The following is a 15,033-nucleotide window of genomic DNA, read 5'->3' as shown; positions in this document are numbered from 1 at the left end:
AAGCAAATATATAACAAGAAGCACTCAGCGAGAGCAAACCTCCACTGTGGCAGCTCACTCTCTCTGAGCATATTTACTTTTAAGAGAACTGTATTGTACATTCTGTTTTTTCCTTATTCTCTTTAAAAGACATTAAGAAGTTCGTAGTGCAATAAAAAGTGGAATGGATAGGGCCCATTTTCATTATTTGCCCTGTTGAAACCCATTTTAACGTACTTGATATAATATTTGAGTACAATTATTTTTTATTATATTTTTAATTTTTGTGGATATAGTGCATTTGTGACATTCATGTCATTGTTTACTCAATTCATTTAAATATTTAATAATAGATATATCAATTGAAAAAATGCTTTGATGGCATATTTATTTTGTTTACTAAACCAAATTGTACTTGTGAACATGCATTAAAACTGATATGTATTCAAATAGTTACATAACAAAGTCATAATAATATAATATGGTATTTACAATCCCCATAAACAATACAAAACAATGGAAGTAAGAAACATCATTTTAAATAGCTCTGTATATGATTATTATATGACCTTGAGATCAATCCAGTGGCCCTGACATGATCATTTACATTTTTATATAGTATTTTTTATATGTTGACAGTACACATGATGCTGGTAAGAGTCAGTTTCTACACCTTTTGTCCATTTTTGACCAGTATTAGATAATAATAATCTTTAAGTTGACCTTGAAGGCCTTGGTGGATGTGAGGCAAATTTTAATGGATTATTAACATGATCCCACTCTACAGCCCTACAATGCTTTATTAACATTCTGTTAATGTACTACTGCTTGCTAGCAAGGACCCTATTAATAAACCAAACCAGTCTAACCAACTCTAATTTCTCTAAATGCCATTGCTGATGCCTTACAGTCTAATATGTATTATTTAGCTAAAAAACATAAGCTTGGCCTGTCCATCAGTCACAAATAATCACTGTGATACTACACACGTATTGTCTGACTTCTCAAGGCAGTGATCCAATAACACTCAGCTCCTTACAAAGTCCTCACTTTCCAATTAGTGCTGCACAACTCCCAAGTTTCTGATGGTGATTCCATCTCTGATTCAAATTATAAGTTATATTTCAAGCGTTTAGCAGACTCAGTTAATCAGAGTGATTAACAATTAGTGTAACAGTAAAATAAGTGAAAATTCCTCAAGCATCAACGGTAAGTAGCCAGATAAATCAAAGTGCCATGGGTAAGTGTCATGCCAATTGTTGCTGAAATTGACTCTTTGATTCTGTAATTAATATAATAATTAAATTGTAATTAAGAATCAACATTTGAGATGCCGCATCCAAAAGGATAAGCCGCAACTACCGCATGTGGGAATAGCCTAAACTAATACTCAGTTTAAATAACGTTGCACAAGCAGAAAAAACGTTGCATTCATTGATTCATGCATGAAAAAAGCTCCATGGCCTGTTTTGCTATTTGTCTATTGTTCTGCAACATTCACAAAAAACAGTCAAATTGATAACGTTGCCATGCAAGACATTTGTTTCATTATCAAAGTTGTATAGTTTATATATGTCCTTTGTGTCTGCGTGTTCTGACATGTGATGTAAAATGATATTTCAGCCAAATTTGCCCTTTTCCACCACTTATCTTTCAGGCCCCCGGAATATGCTATTGGCCTATCTGGATATGTCATTAGACAGACATACAGGCACAATGAATTTAGTTATTGAGTATCTGCATTATCCTTTCTTAGCCCTAGATAATGCTGAGTGCGTTTAACAAAGACAGACAACGTCCGCTGGACGGTTTGGGAGCAATCCAGACAATAAATTGAGCTGAAAGTTAAAAACCAGAAACATCTGAGCAAACTAAGCAAATGCAAGTTGGCAGCAGGGACTTTAAGTGGACAGAAAAGTGGACAGCTACAGGAGAGACAACATATTTAAACTCTCCTCGATAGTTCTCAGTGGTATGTCTAATTTCGCTGAACAGGAGCATTTCTCTTTATGATGTCTACAATGCCCTTCATATATTCTTTGATGGTAATTTGGGTTATTATAATGTAAATGTTCCCATGGTAGCTATTGCTTCATCATTGAACAAAACAATGATGCAGTGCTTTTGAACGTGCTTCATTTATGTAATTATATATGGCAAATATATATATATATTTATGTCATGTATCTCAGCTATAATTCCCAGTCTCAAACTTGCAATCTTCCCAGACTACTGTAATGCTCCCCTCTCTCATCTTACTAAGAAACAGCCACAGGTCAACTACAGTGCATAAAACTCTGCTGCTTTGTTTTAATGAGGACCAGAAAGAGTGTGCATGTAGAGTGTTCTATTGAAATCGATTTTAAGACCTTTTTATTGGTTCATAAAGCATGAAATGTTTCTGTACTACAAGGGCAAACGTTTGATATAAGCCAGGCATGACCTGGTAGCTGCGCAGACACATTATGGATAAAACAACCAAGTACAAATTGCAATATTGAATTGAAAGAAAGAGAAAGAGGAACACGGCACAACAAACTTAATTTAGATTTTATCCTAATGTAGATGGACTGCACTGAATGTTGAGAGACTGCCTGACTGGTTGGTGTAGTGTTGCCAGTTTTGACATTACTTCGGAACTACTAAGCATTATGAAATACAGCGTATCTCTAAACTACTGATAGGTCTGTTAGGATGCAGACCTGGAAAGATGATAAGCAAAAAGATCATTTTTCCTACACCCTGAGGCCTAGGAGACAGCTGCAGACTGCGACACTGAGGAGGGTCAGGTATATGATGCCTTGACGTCAAGGGGCCTGAGGAAGTGTTGGCATCTAGCCACGGTGACTGCAGGGTGATGAGAGAGTGTCTAGCTAGCCCTTCCTATATCTTGTAGTGGCCAGATCGCTATTCTTATCCACCCACTATCCCTCCATCCGGTTGAGCTTCAACAAGCTAGTGAGAGCTGTAGTCATAGCAACGTACAGGCCTGGCGATGCCCTTGGGGATCATTTCTTGACAGAATTCCTCGGTGTCCTCTCTAAAAGGTTGGCCCCTCTGCTGAATAGCTGTTTATCTTTGCAGATGTGCAAGCTTCAGTGTCCGCTGGCTACCTTCATCTCTCCGCTTCTGCTCTGTCCTGTTTTTTTCCTCAATACTTTTGAATGCCAAAACTAATCTGTGAATTAAGTGAGGAATCTAAAGCTGTAAAATCTGTGTGGTATTCTCAAAGCCATCGGCTGAAAACCAGATAGAAGAGAACGTATTCCTTTGTCCCTGAGTTCATAGCGGTTACCTGCAGTTGTGTAATAAAGTTATCGTTGGAAATGAGCAATTTTAGCTACAGCATAGACTCTTCTACAACAAATGTACAAGTGCAGGCCATTGTTTCCCTGCTTAGTTCACAGATCTTGCCTTTCACTGCACTGGAGGTGTTTGCAGTGACACACATACCTGAGAAACAGCCTGTCAGGATTCATAAGAATGGGTATCCTTGGTAAGTGAAGAAGGAAGCTGTGAAATGTTAGAGGGACAGAGAAAAGAAGAATAACTGGGGGAAGAAGTGCACCATCAGAATCCACTGCCAAAGTCAAATGAGAAAATAACCGATCTCAATCAAAAATGGGTAATCTTCTTTTGGAGGCAGAACCAGCTGGTGCAGCATCATCTGTCACCGCCGTGCACCTTTGATACAGACGGATGATCCCTCGTAAGTCAGCTGAATATCGAAGACAGAAATTTTTTTATATGAATCTAATCTTTTTAAATTATTAGCATAATTGAAATTCAAAGCACATGCGGCGTAATGGATTGTTAGTCATGGACCGAGCAGAATATGAAGCCTATCTATGATACATCTACTCTCATCTGATACCATGACACAAGGTAGAGATCAGCAATGCATCAATGGAACTGCAAATGAGCCGTGCTCCCTCATAAGCCACTGTTATCAGAAACAACAAGTGACAGGAATATGAATCTGGACTATTGACTAATGTGACTACTGACAGTTTGTTCTCTGCCTGTGGCACTCAGAAAGGTATTTGCTCTCAACAGTACCCCTGCATAATAATCCTGAGCAGTGCTGTCATGCTCTTTCTGTTTTGGGCCATCTGCAGCATTAACATTACAATCAGCGTCTCTCTCTTTCTCTTTAGCCAGCAGTCATCAGAGTCCTAGATCACAGATATGAGCATAAATATCTGGCTCTCTATCCCTCGCACAATAATTTCCATTTTTTTCTGCTACAAACACAGAAACCCACATGCTACATTCACACTCAGTCTTTCAGTAATCTTGCTTTCGCTGCCTCCCACACAGGCATCTGCAAAAGAGCATGTGTGGTTCACGGGTGTAGTTTGGTCCACACTTGCAGAAACTGGCAGAATCAGAGACCTTAATGTGTTTCATCCTGCGTGTGCATTATGTTACCGTTCCTTGATAAGTGCAGCTTTCCTGAAGGTGTGCCTCAAAGGGCAGGTACTTTTAACAAATATATTTTAGCGCCTACATTTTTACCTGCATCCCGCACACTCACTCGGTACAACAAACAACCTTAACCAAAGCCAAATGCAACTTGTCAGCTGTTGAAGATGTCTGGGATTGTAATCTTGAGTGTTACATTTTTCAGCTTCACATTTATGATTTTATTTTTCCCTGTAGCAGTGTTCCAAGATGTGCTTAGATAAACTCAGCACATTAAAAAAACAGCAACAACAAAATAGTATTTTTGCTGCTGTCAAACCAGGAAACATTTTATTTCAGTTTCTCACATCCCCCCCCCCCCCCCCCCCCTCCCTGTTCCCCTTCTTTTGAGCAGGTGAATGATTGCCAAACAGAAAGCAGCCTTTGCAGTGCAAACCTGTCCCATGCTGCCCCGTCCTCTCAGGGGATGGCCGAGGTCCAGGATGGACACACGAACGCACGCAGGTACATGGTGCTCTTTTCGCACTAATTTTTCTCAAAACAAAATGCACATTCATCACTGTCTCCGTGTGCACTTGCCCCTTTTTATGTCTGAATATCTGTGTTCTATATAGCACTGCAATGTTAGAGGAGAGCCAGGATGGTATGGACAGTGGTACCCTAAGTCCTGCCTCCGCTCGACAGGTCACCATCCAGCGCCACCCGACTCAAGGCTTCGGCTTCATTGCAGGCAGCCAGAGACCTGTCATTGTACGCTCCGTCTCTGCTGGTTAGTGTTCATGTATGTGAGAAAGCCAGCATTCAGATTTCAGGTTTCTCTATGCTGCATGCATATGGTACCCCGTTTCATTTGCAGACGGCCCCTCCTTCGGCAAGCTTCTTCCCGGAGACCAGATCTTGGCTATTAACGAGGAGACGGTGAGCGACGCGCCCCGAGAGAGAGTCATAGACCTTGTAAGGTAACATCCTTTACTGTCCCAGGAGGGAGGGGGGGTGGAGGGAGGAGGGAGGAGGGGGTGGCATCGGGGGCAGGTGATCAGCAGCACAGGTGAAGGGGAGTAAAAGTGGTGAGTGTGAAAAGGAACAAAGTGTTTCTTATTGCTGGCGATGCGTTACATCAACTCAAACCTGCGGATGAGTCAGTCACTTTTGCAGCTGAAGAACGGCAAAGGAGACGGCAGCTATAAACTGGGGGCCTCCAAATACCGTGCAGTCCTTGGCATTTTCTAACCCACTCCATTCTCTGTTGTTCCATAGACGCTGCAAAGACACGATAGTTCTCACTGTGCTGCAGCCCCATCAGGTAGTACGCTGGGAAAATCGCTTTCTTTCCTGTTCCTGTCCTTCAGGATTTCTCTTACTTCTCATCAGTCAATAATAAACACTTCCACTTTCAGCCTGAATCTATACAGTACTCCCTCCTAAAAGTACACACCAATGCAGTGCAGGCACACATTAGTATTCGCTGCCATGCTTTACACGCTAGAGTGATTTCTTTTTCTGGTCACCCCTTCAGAAGAACTCTAAGTGAGCATATTAGCACCTACATGAGACCTTATTAAATAAAGACTCTTCTGTGTATGCAAAAATAAATACAGAGAAAAAGGAAAAGCACCACTAACCATCTGACTAAACTGGACATTGTTAGAAGGTGAAACCCTGACATTAAGAAAGCCCATGAAAGCTCATTATCCATGTACTGATAATACTAAGTGGTAAAAAAAATTTATTTAGCTAAAAAAAACCCAGTTTTAAATACTGAAAATGGGGTAAGGCTAATGTTAAAAGTTTGCACTTATCCAGTTGTCGCATTGCAGTAGCATTAGCCTGCTCTCCAATATGTCTCTTTAGCACTAGCAGTCGGGGGGGGCTTTTCTTTCATTTATGTCTCATCCTCTAAGCTGAGTTCCTCTCCCACTCTCTTCTCATCCTCAGTCACCTAAATCTGCCTTCATAAGTGCAGCCAAAAAGGCCCGCCTGCGAACAAACCCGCCCAAAGTGCGCTTCTCAGAGCAAGTGTCCATCAGCGACCCGGACTCAGTAAGTTCAACTTGTCACGTCTCTACGTCATGCACACGCGCGCAAACACACACCTCCTGTGCATTTCTCTTGGTTTGATCAGAAGCCACAAATGCTTTCAGAAACCCTTAAGCATCCTCTCAACATCCTTTTAGGATGTTCAATCATCCTGTTCGTGTGTGTAGTGAGAAAGAGGCTGAGGCATTGAAAAAAAAACAACCTGTAGCCTCCCTCTTTTCAAAGCCATGTAAACAATCACAATATGACTTCATTTGTTTTTTTGACCATTATAGTCCAACCTTTCAACTCAGCTGCATATGGTAAACCTCCCAAAATCTCACTCTACTAATCAACATCCACACGCTACAGATAACACCTCCATTTGCAACAAAATGCTCCAGTAATAAAAGCATTTCTGTACAGTCCCCAGCAACATGTCAATCAAGAACACATTTAGGGAAAATTAGCCCACGCACTAAATAAGGTGAAAGCAAAAACATAGCGGGAAACAGATAATCAATAAATTAAAAAAATCGGACAAAATTTTATTTTCCTTTAAGTTAAGTTAATCGAAGAAGACAGAGAACACAGTTGTTTAGTGCACGGACCACCAGATCACTGATCTTTGAATAAAGGCAAACGGCTCCTTTTTCAGTATCGATTTTACTATCTGCTATAGACTTACAGTGTCAGCAAAAAAGAGGAGCAATGACATAAATCTATAGTGTTGAGTTGTAATTTGCCTCTCTGGGCAGTCTTTGCATATGTCAAACTGGCTTCAAATCACTGTAAACCAGCAAGGACAAAGGTGGTTGGCTTGTAATGGGAAGCGATAAACCTGTTTATCTGAGTTGCTTAACCAGTGCACCCTGGCTTTAGTGCTGCAGTATGGAGGAAGATCTGTTCACTTGTAACTCAGACTTCAGTTTCTTCCAATCTGTACGGAGGAACAGCTTGTTGAGTCTTTTGAATACTTAAGTTCTCCAAAAACAGACTGCTTGGGCATCTGCTGCGGACACAGCTCTCCGCTTAAACTAAACGCTTTTTGTGAGACAGATACTGTTGCAGTAAAATCCACATTTCTCTGCCGTGACTAGCAATGCCTGACTAATTTTCTTACCAACCTTGTCATATATATGTATATGTATATGTATACATACATACATACACACTCACACACACACACACACACACATATATATATATATATATATATATATATATATATATATACAGTGTTGGGGAGTAACGGAATACATGTACCGCCGTTACGTATTTAAAATACAAAATATGAGTAACTGTATTCCGTTACAGTTACCGTTTAAAAAGGTGGTATTTAGAATACAGTTACTTTGTTGAAATAAATGGATTACACGGCGGTACTTCCCCATTTCATATTGTGGCGGGTCAGGACTGTTTGGGTTTTGTTTGACAGCTATGTTCTGCTGTTCCAGGTGGCAGCATTACAGTTGCCATGGTTACAGGGTGACGCTCTCTCTCTGAGCGTTTCCTGGGTGAGAGAGGCCTTTTTGTTGTTGTTGTGCTAAGCTAATAGGCAGAATGCTACAGGCATAGCTCTAAAGAATGTAGCATCATAGGCAGTGTAGTCCGTGCTGCAGGGAGAATGGACTGCCATACCCGTTATGTGTCTGTGAGCGAGGGAGGGAGAAAAAGGAAAAGTACCAGCTGTCATCGAGCAAAAACGGGAGCTGGAAGCATGTAAATATAATAATAACCACTGCAGCCAAGAAGAGTGCCTGACGACCCCAGTTGTAAGTAAGCTATTAAGACTCGACTGTACACGTGTTCGTGTTTTCCTCCAAAAACAATAAGTTCCGTTGGAGCAGCCTTTCAACGCCTCTCTCTGTCTCTCGCTAGCAAAGTTGACCCAGACAACAAAGTAAAGCTAGTTTTCGGCTACGAACCCGACACAAAACCCACCCTATTAGCCAGAGGTCCCTTTACTATGGTTCGGAGCCGCGGACCTTCATAACAGTAATAAATCACAGCAATAGTACATTCATGTAGTTGTAAACAGCATGATAATATATTAAGTAATCCAAAGTATTCAGAATACGTTACTCTCATTGACTAACGTAACGAAATACGTTACAGAATACATTTTGGGGCATGTATTCTGTATTCTGTAATGGAATACATTTTAAAAGTAACCTTCCCAACACTGTGTATATATATATATATATATATATATATATATATATATATATATATATATATACATATACATATTTAGAGAGAGAAACAGGACAGAAACAGGACAAGAAAAACAGAGCTGGATTTTGGGAGGGAGGTTTATGGAGGATTTTATTTGGGCTGTGAGGCCGTTTCCTGCAGAATCATTATGGCTTATCACAGTAAAACCAACTCAAACTTCATCTCATTACACTACCTTCTTTTTCTTGATCACAAGTGCAGCTCTTTGAAATTACACAATGACAACTTGAACATTTTTTTCTGAGCAAGACTTTGAAAAAGACGATATTGAGGGAAGAGTGGTATCACATCACATTTCAGCAAAAAAAAGGGGGAAAAAGGGAGAAGACGCGAACTGCATATCGCAACTTTTCTTTTAATGTGTGCTTTAAGTCCAAAGCAGTAACCTTGAATAGTGCTTGTCCTCTTATGCTTTCCCTCACCCTATTCTGCAGTGAGTGCTTCCACTCCCACCATCCAATTTTCTTTGCATGGCATACATATTGAATGGGTAGACCAGAAAAAGTGAATAGGCCTTTCTTTGATCATGATACAACGCATGGGTTCGGCATCGTAACGCAGGCTCTGGAGGTTCCTTTTGAGTCTGTCCGGAGTTCAGTTAAGAATCCCTCCATTGTTCTCGTAAGGCCCCTTTGTTTCTTAGATCCTCCTTTTGCAGTGCTTTTTATTATTGCCTTTCGCCAACGAGTAAAGCTGATTGTATTGATTTTTTTTTTACAGCAAAACTAGCTCACACATGCCTTTCTTGGGCTAAACACAGGACTTTTTTCTCTTTCAGACAATGCTCAAGGACGACTCTTTGCTACTCATACCAAATGTGTTGAAGGTGTTCTTGGAGAATGGACAGATCAAGTCATTTACGTTCGATAGCCGTACCACTGTTCGGGTACGTACAGCCTACAGCTGAGCACAGGGGAAAGGGCAACAGGAATTACCACATGATTACAGCAATGACTTAGTGCCCCTATAATCATTAATTTTATTTGACTATGGTTGAAATGGCTACTCATGAAGTAGATGAAGATGTGAAGTGATAATTCGTGGTGATAAACTGCAGTTCCCTCCTCCCTCTTTATTGTTTTGCTATAAAAAAAGCTGGAGAATATAGTTGAAGTCAGACTAAAAGGGAAATGTATGATGGATGTACATTCATCATACATACCCATCTTGTGTTTTGGTTTTTGCGTCTTTTCTTTTTTTTTTTTTTTGGTTTCGACATAAATCCATTTTGTAGCAAATAAATCGTTAAAGTACATTTTGGATCAGAATACAGAAAGACTATCAACACAATGAAATTGCCATAAGTAAATAAACAGTTTAACCGCAAACCTGTCAAGCTAAGAGCCCTCAAAGTTTATCTAATTAATCACAGGTTTCAGAAAACACAGAGAGAGAAAATAGCTTTAATTCTATGAAACTTTTTTCCTGGCAGTTTCTGGAATGTAAAATCTCATTAAAGTGATTAAGGTCATAAAGCAACAAATGAATTCAGTCAGACAGAGGTCATTTCTGTCTCTATGTCAGCCTCTAAGATGAGTCTGACATCTCCGAGCAGACTCATTAAATGGACTCTATTAGATTTCACAAATCTCTCTTCTGCTCATGGAGGGTGAGGGAGAAAAGAAAAAAGAAAACTCAGAAGCACTTTAAAGGAGAGATAGCGGAAGCTCGCTCCTGTCAGCCTAATTAAATGGAATTTCAGCATAATAAGAAAGCTCAGATCAATAATACAATACTGCAGATTTAATCAATGGTACAAGAGGATGCCTACTTGTATGGCTATTAGAGTATCTGTCAACTAAAGAAGCTTCCCTGCGGTTTTTTGGCTGCATTCTGTGTCTCCTTCACTTGATAGTGTGGCTTCCCCAAGCGTCATTTAATGCAAAGCATACAGATCAATAGCATTAAAACTGCTTATCTTTTAGGGACAGCTATTGGAATACATCAGCACAAGTCAACTAACTTCTTGATGGGCAGCAAAGCATTTAGTGTACTTGCTTTTCTTTTGCAGTTGTTAATACGAGTCCATATAAAAATTCATTACCAAGATGCAGTAACATCACTACATTAGACTCCTTTTTTCATGTCCGTGCAACTTAGAGTGCGAAGAAGTTATGAAACCTTATCCTGAGGCATTGCCAGCAGTGAGGAATGATAAGTCATAAATGTCCCCTTAGATGGTACTCTCTGCATTTTAGAAAGATGATACAAGAGCTCTACATCATTCATAGATACTGATCCGCACTGAGGTAAAATGTTTTCCCTGCACACTCCAATGTGCCGGCATTATTTTCCTAAATCGGTTGCAATCACTGTGCAGAATATAGAATATCTATAAAAGCTCTCTACTGCTTAAAATGGCAAAACATAATATCAAAGCACAGAGATTTGACTGAAAATACTCACTACAATGATATCAATGATAAAATACACCACATAAACATGGAGGGAGGGGGGTTCAAGGGTTCAAGGTGAAAAGTAGCTTCAGTACAATGAATGTTCATATTTCTTGTAGCTTAATGTATTCTTACTGAGGTAGTGTATCCCAGTCACTCATCTGCTTCCATCTCATTTCCTCCAGGATGTGATCTCTTCCCTGCAGGACCGCCTTTCACTGCGCTACATCGAGCACTTTGCGTTGGTGTTGGAGGCAGGTGGTCTGGACCAGAATCAGAAGTTGCATCTGTTGCAGGAGAACCAGCCACTGACACATGTAAGAAACCTAGAATGAAAAAAAGAAGAAGACTTGTCTAAAAACACTTCAAATTTTATACATACTATGTTAAAAGTGATTTCCTGTGTTAACAAATAATAACAGAACTACCCACCAAAAGTTGTTGTCACTGAAAAGTTTTTGAAAGATCATCTCGGGTAGCTGCCTCAAAGGACCTCTACAAAGAGACGTCCCTTTATAACTACATTTAAATGAACTTGATAAGACATGTTCCCCTACCAATAAATCCAATAAGATTAAAACACAGCCCTAGGTTATTGAGAAGCAGTATTGCCTACTGCTATACCAGAGGTTCCCACGATTGTTTGAGCAAAAATTGAAATTCATCAGACCAGGTAGCCTTTTTCCAGTTGTCTTCTCATCAATTCTGGTTGCAGTTCCCTGTTCTTGACCACACAAGTTTGACATGTTGTTCATTCAGAGATGCTCTTCTGCACACCTTGGTTAAGTGAGATGCTGTTGCCTTCCTATCAGCTGGAAGCAGTCTGGCCATTCTCTCCAGCCACTTTTTCTCACAGACCTCCTGAATATTTTCTCCTTTTTTTGGATTATTCTCTGTGTTGCAAAAGGCACACATAAAAATGTTTCAGGGAACCGGCCCTCAAGAACTGGAGTTTGAGACCCCTGCAGTAGATCATCAGTTTCTGAAATACTCAGATCACCCATCTGGCACCAACAACCATTCCACGTTTAAGGTCACTTAAATAACTATTTTTCCATTTTGATCCCCGTATTGAACTTCAGCAGGTGATTTTGATCATTAAACATTTTTGCAGTACTACACCTTGACTAAAATGACACATAAACAGAACTCACCGTGAAATGCCAAGATAATGTAGATTGATGATGCATTCATGATGCATCAGTCTTCTCTCTTCACTTAAATGATACTGAAATGAATAAATGAAATATGAAATAAATGAAAATGATACTGCAATATGTGAATAAAATCAGAGTTATTTGGTATGTGGTTGATATAATTGTATTCCCACAGGTGGTGCATAGAACCTATTTCCAAGGGATGAAGTGTCTGTTCCGCATTTGCTTCTTTCCCAAGGACCCTGCAGATCTGCTAAGAAGGGACCCCGCTGCATTTGAGTACCTTTATATACAGGTAAAGCATTTGGATTAAAGGAAGATTAAAACAGATGTCAACAGTCATGATACTTTTGAAGGGCCATCTCCTCAAAGTGCTGTTTGAGCCAGAGCAAACAGTTTTCTTGCAGTTGTTTTTTGGGAATATGAGGAAATCGAAACAAATCAATAATACATTTTAAAAACAATTTGGAAAGAGCACTATACAGAGCATGTGTCATCATGTCCTCACAGAGTCGCAACGATGTCATCAAGGAGCGTTTTGGCATGGACTGGAAATCAGACGTCACGTTACGATTGGCCGCACTTCATATTTACATCACTGTGTCCTCTGCAAGGCCCAATCAGAAGATCTCCCTGAAGCATGTCGAGTAAGTCCACAAAAAAGTGACGTTTTCAGAAATTATAGAGGGGGGGAAAAAACCCTGATCTATTGCATTCTTAACCTCATTAACCATTCTGAGTCCCTTAGTGACGTTTGTTCATTCAACAATATCTAAATGATTAATAATTAATCCCAGCAGTATGAAAAACTCAAATTACTTAAGGATCATTTTCTGCAGGTCATTATGACAAAAAGAAAGCCATTGCTTTGTGAAATTACATCTCTCCCTCAACTTGCCCACTTACTCTTCGAAACCTCGACCTAGCAAGTAATTAGCTTCGACTATCACAACCACAGAAGCAGAACAGGTTCAATGTGCTTGTAATAGACTTAGGATAGCCATGTCAAACCAGGGCTGGTAGAAGATGTCAGCCAGGCTTACTACATCTTCCAATGGGATGAAAGAAAACTTCTTTGTTCCTGCAGTTATGACATCTTCCTTGTACTCTTGCACGCCACTCTGTTTGTCTTTTGTGTACACTTCTGCCATCCTTCTCTGTGTTTTCTCCCTGTCACAGAAAAGAGTGGGGTCTAGAGCCTTTCCTTCCACTTACTCTACTTCCAACAGTAAAGGAGAAAAACGTGTGCAAATCCCTGTCTCAGTTGCTGAAGACGTACCAGCATCCACCACCATCGGGGAACAAGGTTTCTTCATATAAAACATTTTATCAGTAAAAATCTGAACCATTTTAATGACTGCAATAGCTTGGGTCTTGCTGGATGATTTTATATGTATATGCATGGTAAATGCTCCATATTCTTGATTACTATTAATGCAAATCCAAAACCTCTGCTGGATCTTAGTTTATTGTATAGAATCTTTATGTCTGCTTGGTAATCATTCCTTTCGACAAGCTCTTCATCCTTACAGATGTAACTGTTGCATAAGAGTTTATTAGAAAGAACTGTGGCTCAAGAGTGCCCCTAAGAGGCTGTATTTAGCACTATAGGTGGACTGATCTTTATTAAAAGATTCTTCTTTATCATTCTGTTGACAGGTCCCTCCACTGCAAGGAAAGCTGCAGTACATGCGTGTGCTCAATGACCTTCCACCTTTTGGTGGAATACTGTTCCATACTGTTGGACTGGTAATACATTTTTGGATCATTCGTCTGTAAAATGTCCATCCATCCATCATGGTAAAGTTGCTGTGTTCTTCTGTAGGAGGAGAAACAATCAGCTACAACCCTGTTGGTGGGTCCTCGACATGGCATCAGTCACGTTATTGATCTGAAAAATAACCTCACAACGGTTTTGGCCGAGTTCAGTCGGGTGTCCAAGATCCAGCTCTACCGTGAGAGTCAGGGAGTGGCTCGTGTGGAGGTGACAATCCATGAGGCCAAGGTATTATTACAAAGTGCCAAAAGATTCATATTACAATAGTTTAAAACTTAACTTCGGAAATACTACAATTGTTTAGTATACACTGGTCAATAGTTTAATTTGATAAGGTCTATACTTGTCCCCTATTAAGTCTCCTAATTCTCTTTCGTGACATTCCCTTACAGCCACTTGTTCTCCTCATGGAATGGCCTGATGCAAGTAACTTTGCGTGCCTCATCTCTGGTTACTTCAAGCTTTTTGTAGATCCTAAACGTACAATCTACTTTAGAACCCCGGGTCAGTCGCAGCTGACCAAGGCAGGTATGTCACTTTTAACCTCTATTGTTCATTTGCAAAATGCCATGTTGATGCTGAACTACATGCCCACGCCCAAGTAAAGATTTAATTTAAAACTACAGAATACAACATTGTTTCCTTAAAAGTTTAAGTTGAACAACATCACACATTCAGAGTCGTATAAGTGTCTTTCTTCCAGTTTCGTATTAGACACTGCATGTCAGGAAATTGGCAGCCTTCATTATGTTCAGTCTTCATGGACATTGATGGACGCTGCTTGAAATCATTACCTGATTATCCAGGGTATCCTGGAAATCCCATCCCATGGCGCCCTCTGCTGTCTCTCTTCCCATCTCCATCTTGACTCATTTGGAAAAATAGTAGTCCATATTTCACTTTTACACAAAATATTAACTGAAACTGATTAACTGAAATGTATTTTTGCTGTAATCATAAACATTTGCTGTCCAGACATGAACAGATCTGCTTCCATCTGCTGTATCAACCTTTAGTCTACATCAAAGAAGAACAGTACCATTCT

At 40.0% G+C, this 15,033-nt stretch overlaps 1 protein-coding gene across 7 annotated transcripts in view; it reads left to right on the top strand.

Annotated features, from left to right (window-relative positions):
* Positions 1 to 15,033, top strand: part of frmpd3 (FERM and PDZ domain containing 3) — a 91,721-nt gene that overhangs the window by 70,918 nt on the left and 5,770 nt on the right. For 3 of the 7 annotated variants that reach the window (XM_035912563.2, XM_035912545.2, XM_006781570.3), the window contains 13 exons: positions 4,799 to 4,908; positions 5,019 to 5,173; positions 5,261 to 5,363; positions 5,662 to 5,707; positions 6,340 to 6,444; positions 9,437 to 9,544; positions 11,240 to 11,371; positions 12,387 to 12,506; positions 12,722 to 12,858; positions 13,391 to 13,517; positions 13,871 to 13,960; positions 14,037 to 14,216; positions 14,381 to 14,516. In XM_035912563.2, coding sequence (XP_035768456.2) covers positions 4,871 to 4,908; positions 5,019 to 5,173; positions 5,261 to 5,363; positions 5,662 to 5,707; positions 6,340 to 6,444; positions 9,437 to 9,544; positions 11,240 to 11,371; positions 12,387 to 12,506; positions 12,722 to 12,858; positions 13,391 to 13,517; positions 13,871 to 13,960; positions 14,037 to 14,216; positions 14,381 to 14,516 — 1,477 coding nt within the window. In that variant the 5' untranslated portion in view covers positions 4,799 to 4,870. Of the gene's footprint in view, positions 1 to 4,798; positions 4,909 to 5,018; positions 5,174 to 5,196; positions 5,364 to 5,661; positions 6,445 to 9,436; positions 9,545 to 11,239; positions 11,372 to 12,386; positions 12,507 to 12,721; positions 12,859 to 13,390; positions 13,518 to 13,870; positions 13,961 to 14,036; positions 14,217 to 14,380; positions 14,517 to 15,033 lie in introns of those variants that run through there. The other 4 variants (XM_035912549.2, XM_035912561.2, XM_006781571.3 and 1 more) reach the window with 4 other exon arrangements.

Source organism: Neolamprologus brichardi, chromosome 2 (genome assembly GCF_056152115.1).
Source record: "Neolamprologus brichardi isolate AB-2024 chromosome 2, ASM5615211v1, whole genome shotgun sequence".
Classification (NCBI taxonomy): Eukaryota; Metazoa; Chordata; class Actinopteri; order Cichliformes; family Cichlidae; genus Neolamprologus; species Neolamprologus brichardi.
The sequence above is the reverse complement of the archived record's forward strand: the minus strand, read 5'-3'. Positions and strand labels throughout refer to the sequence as shown.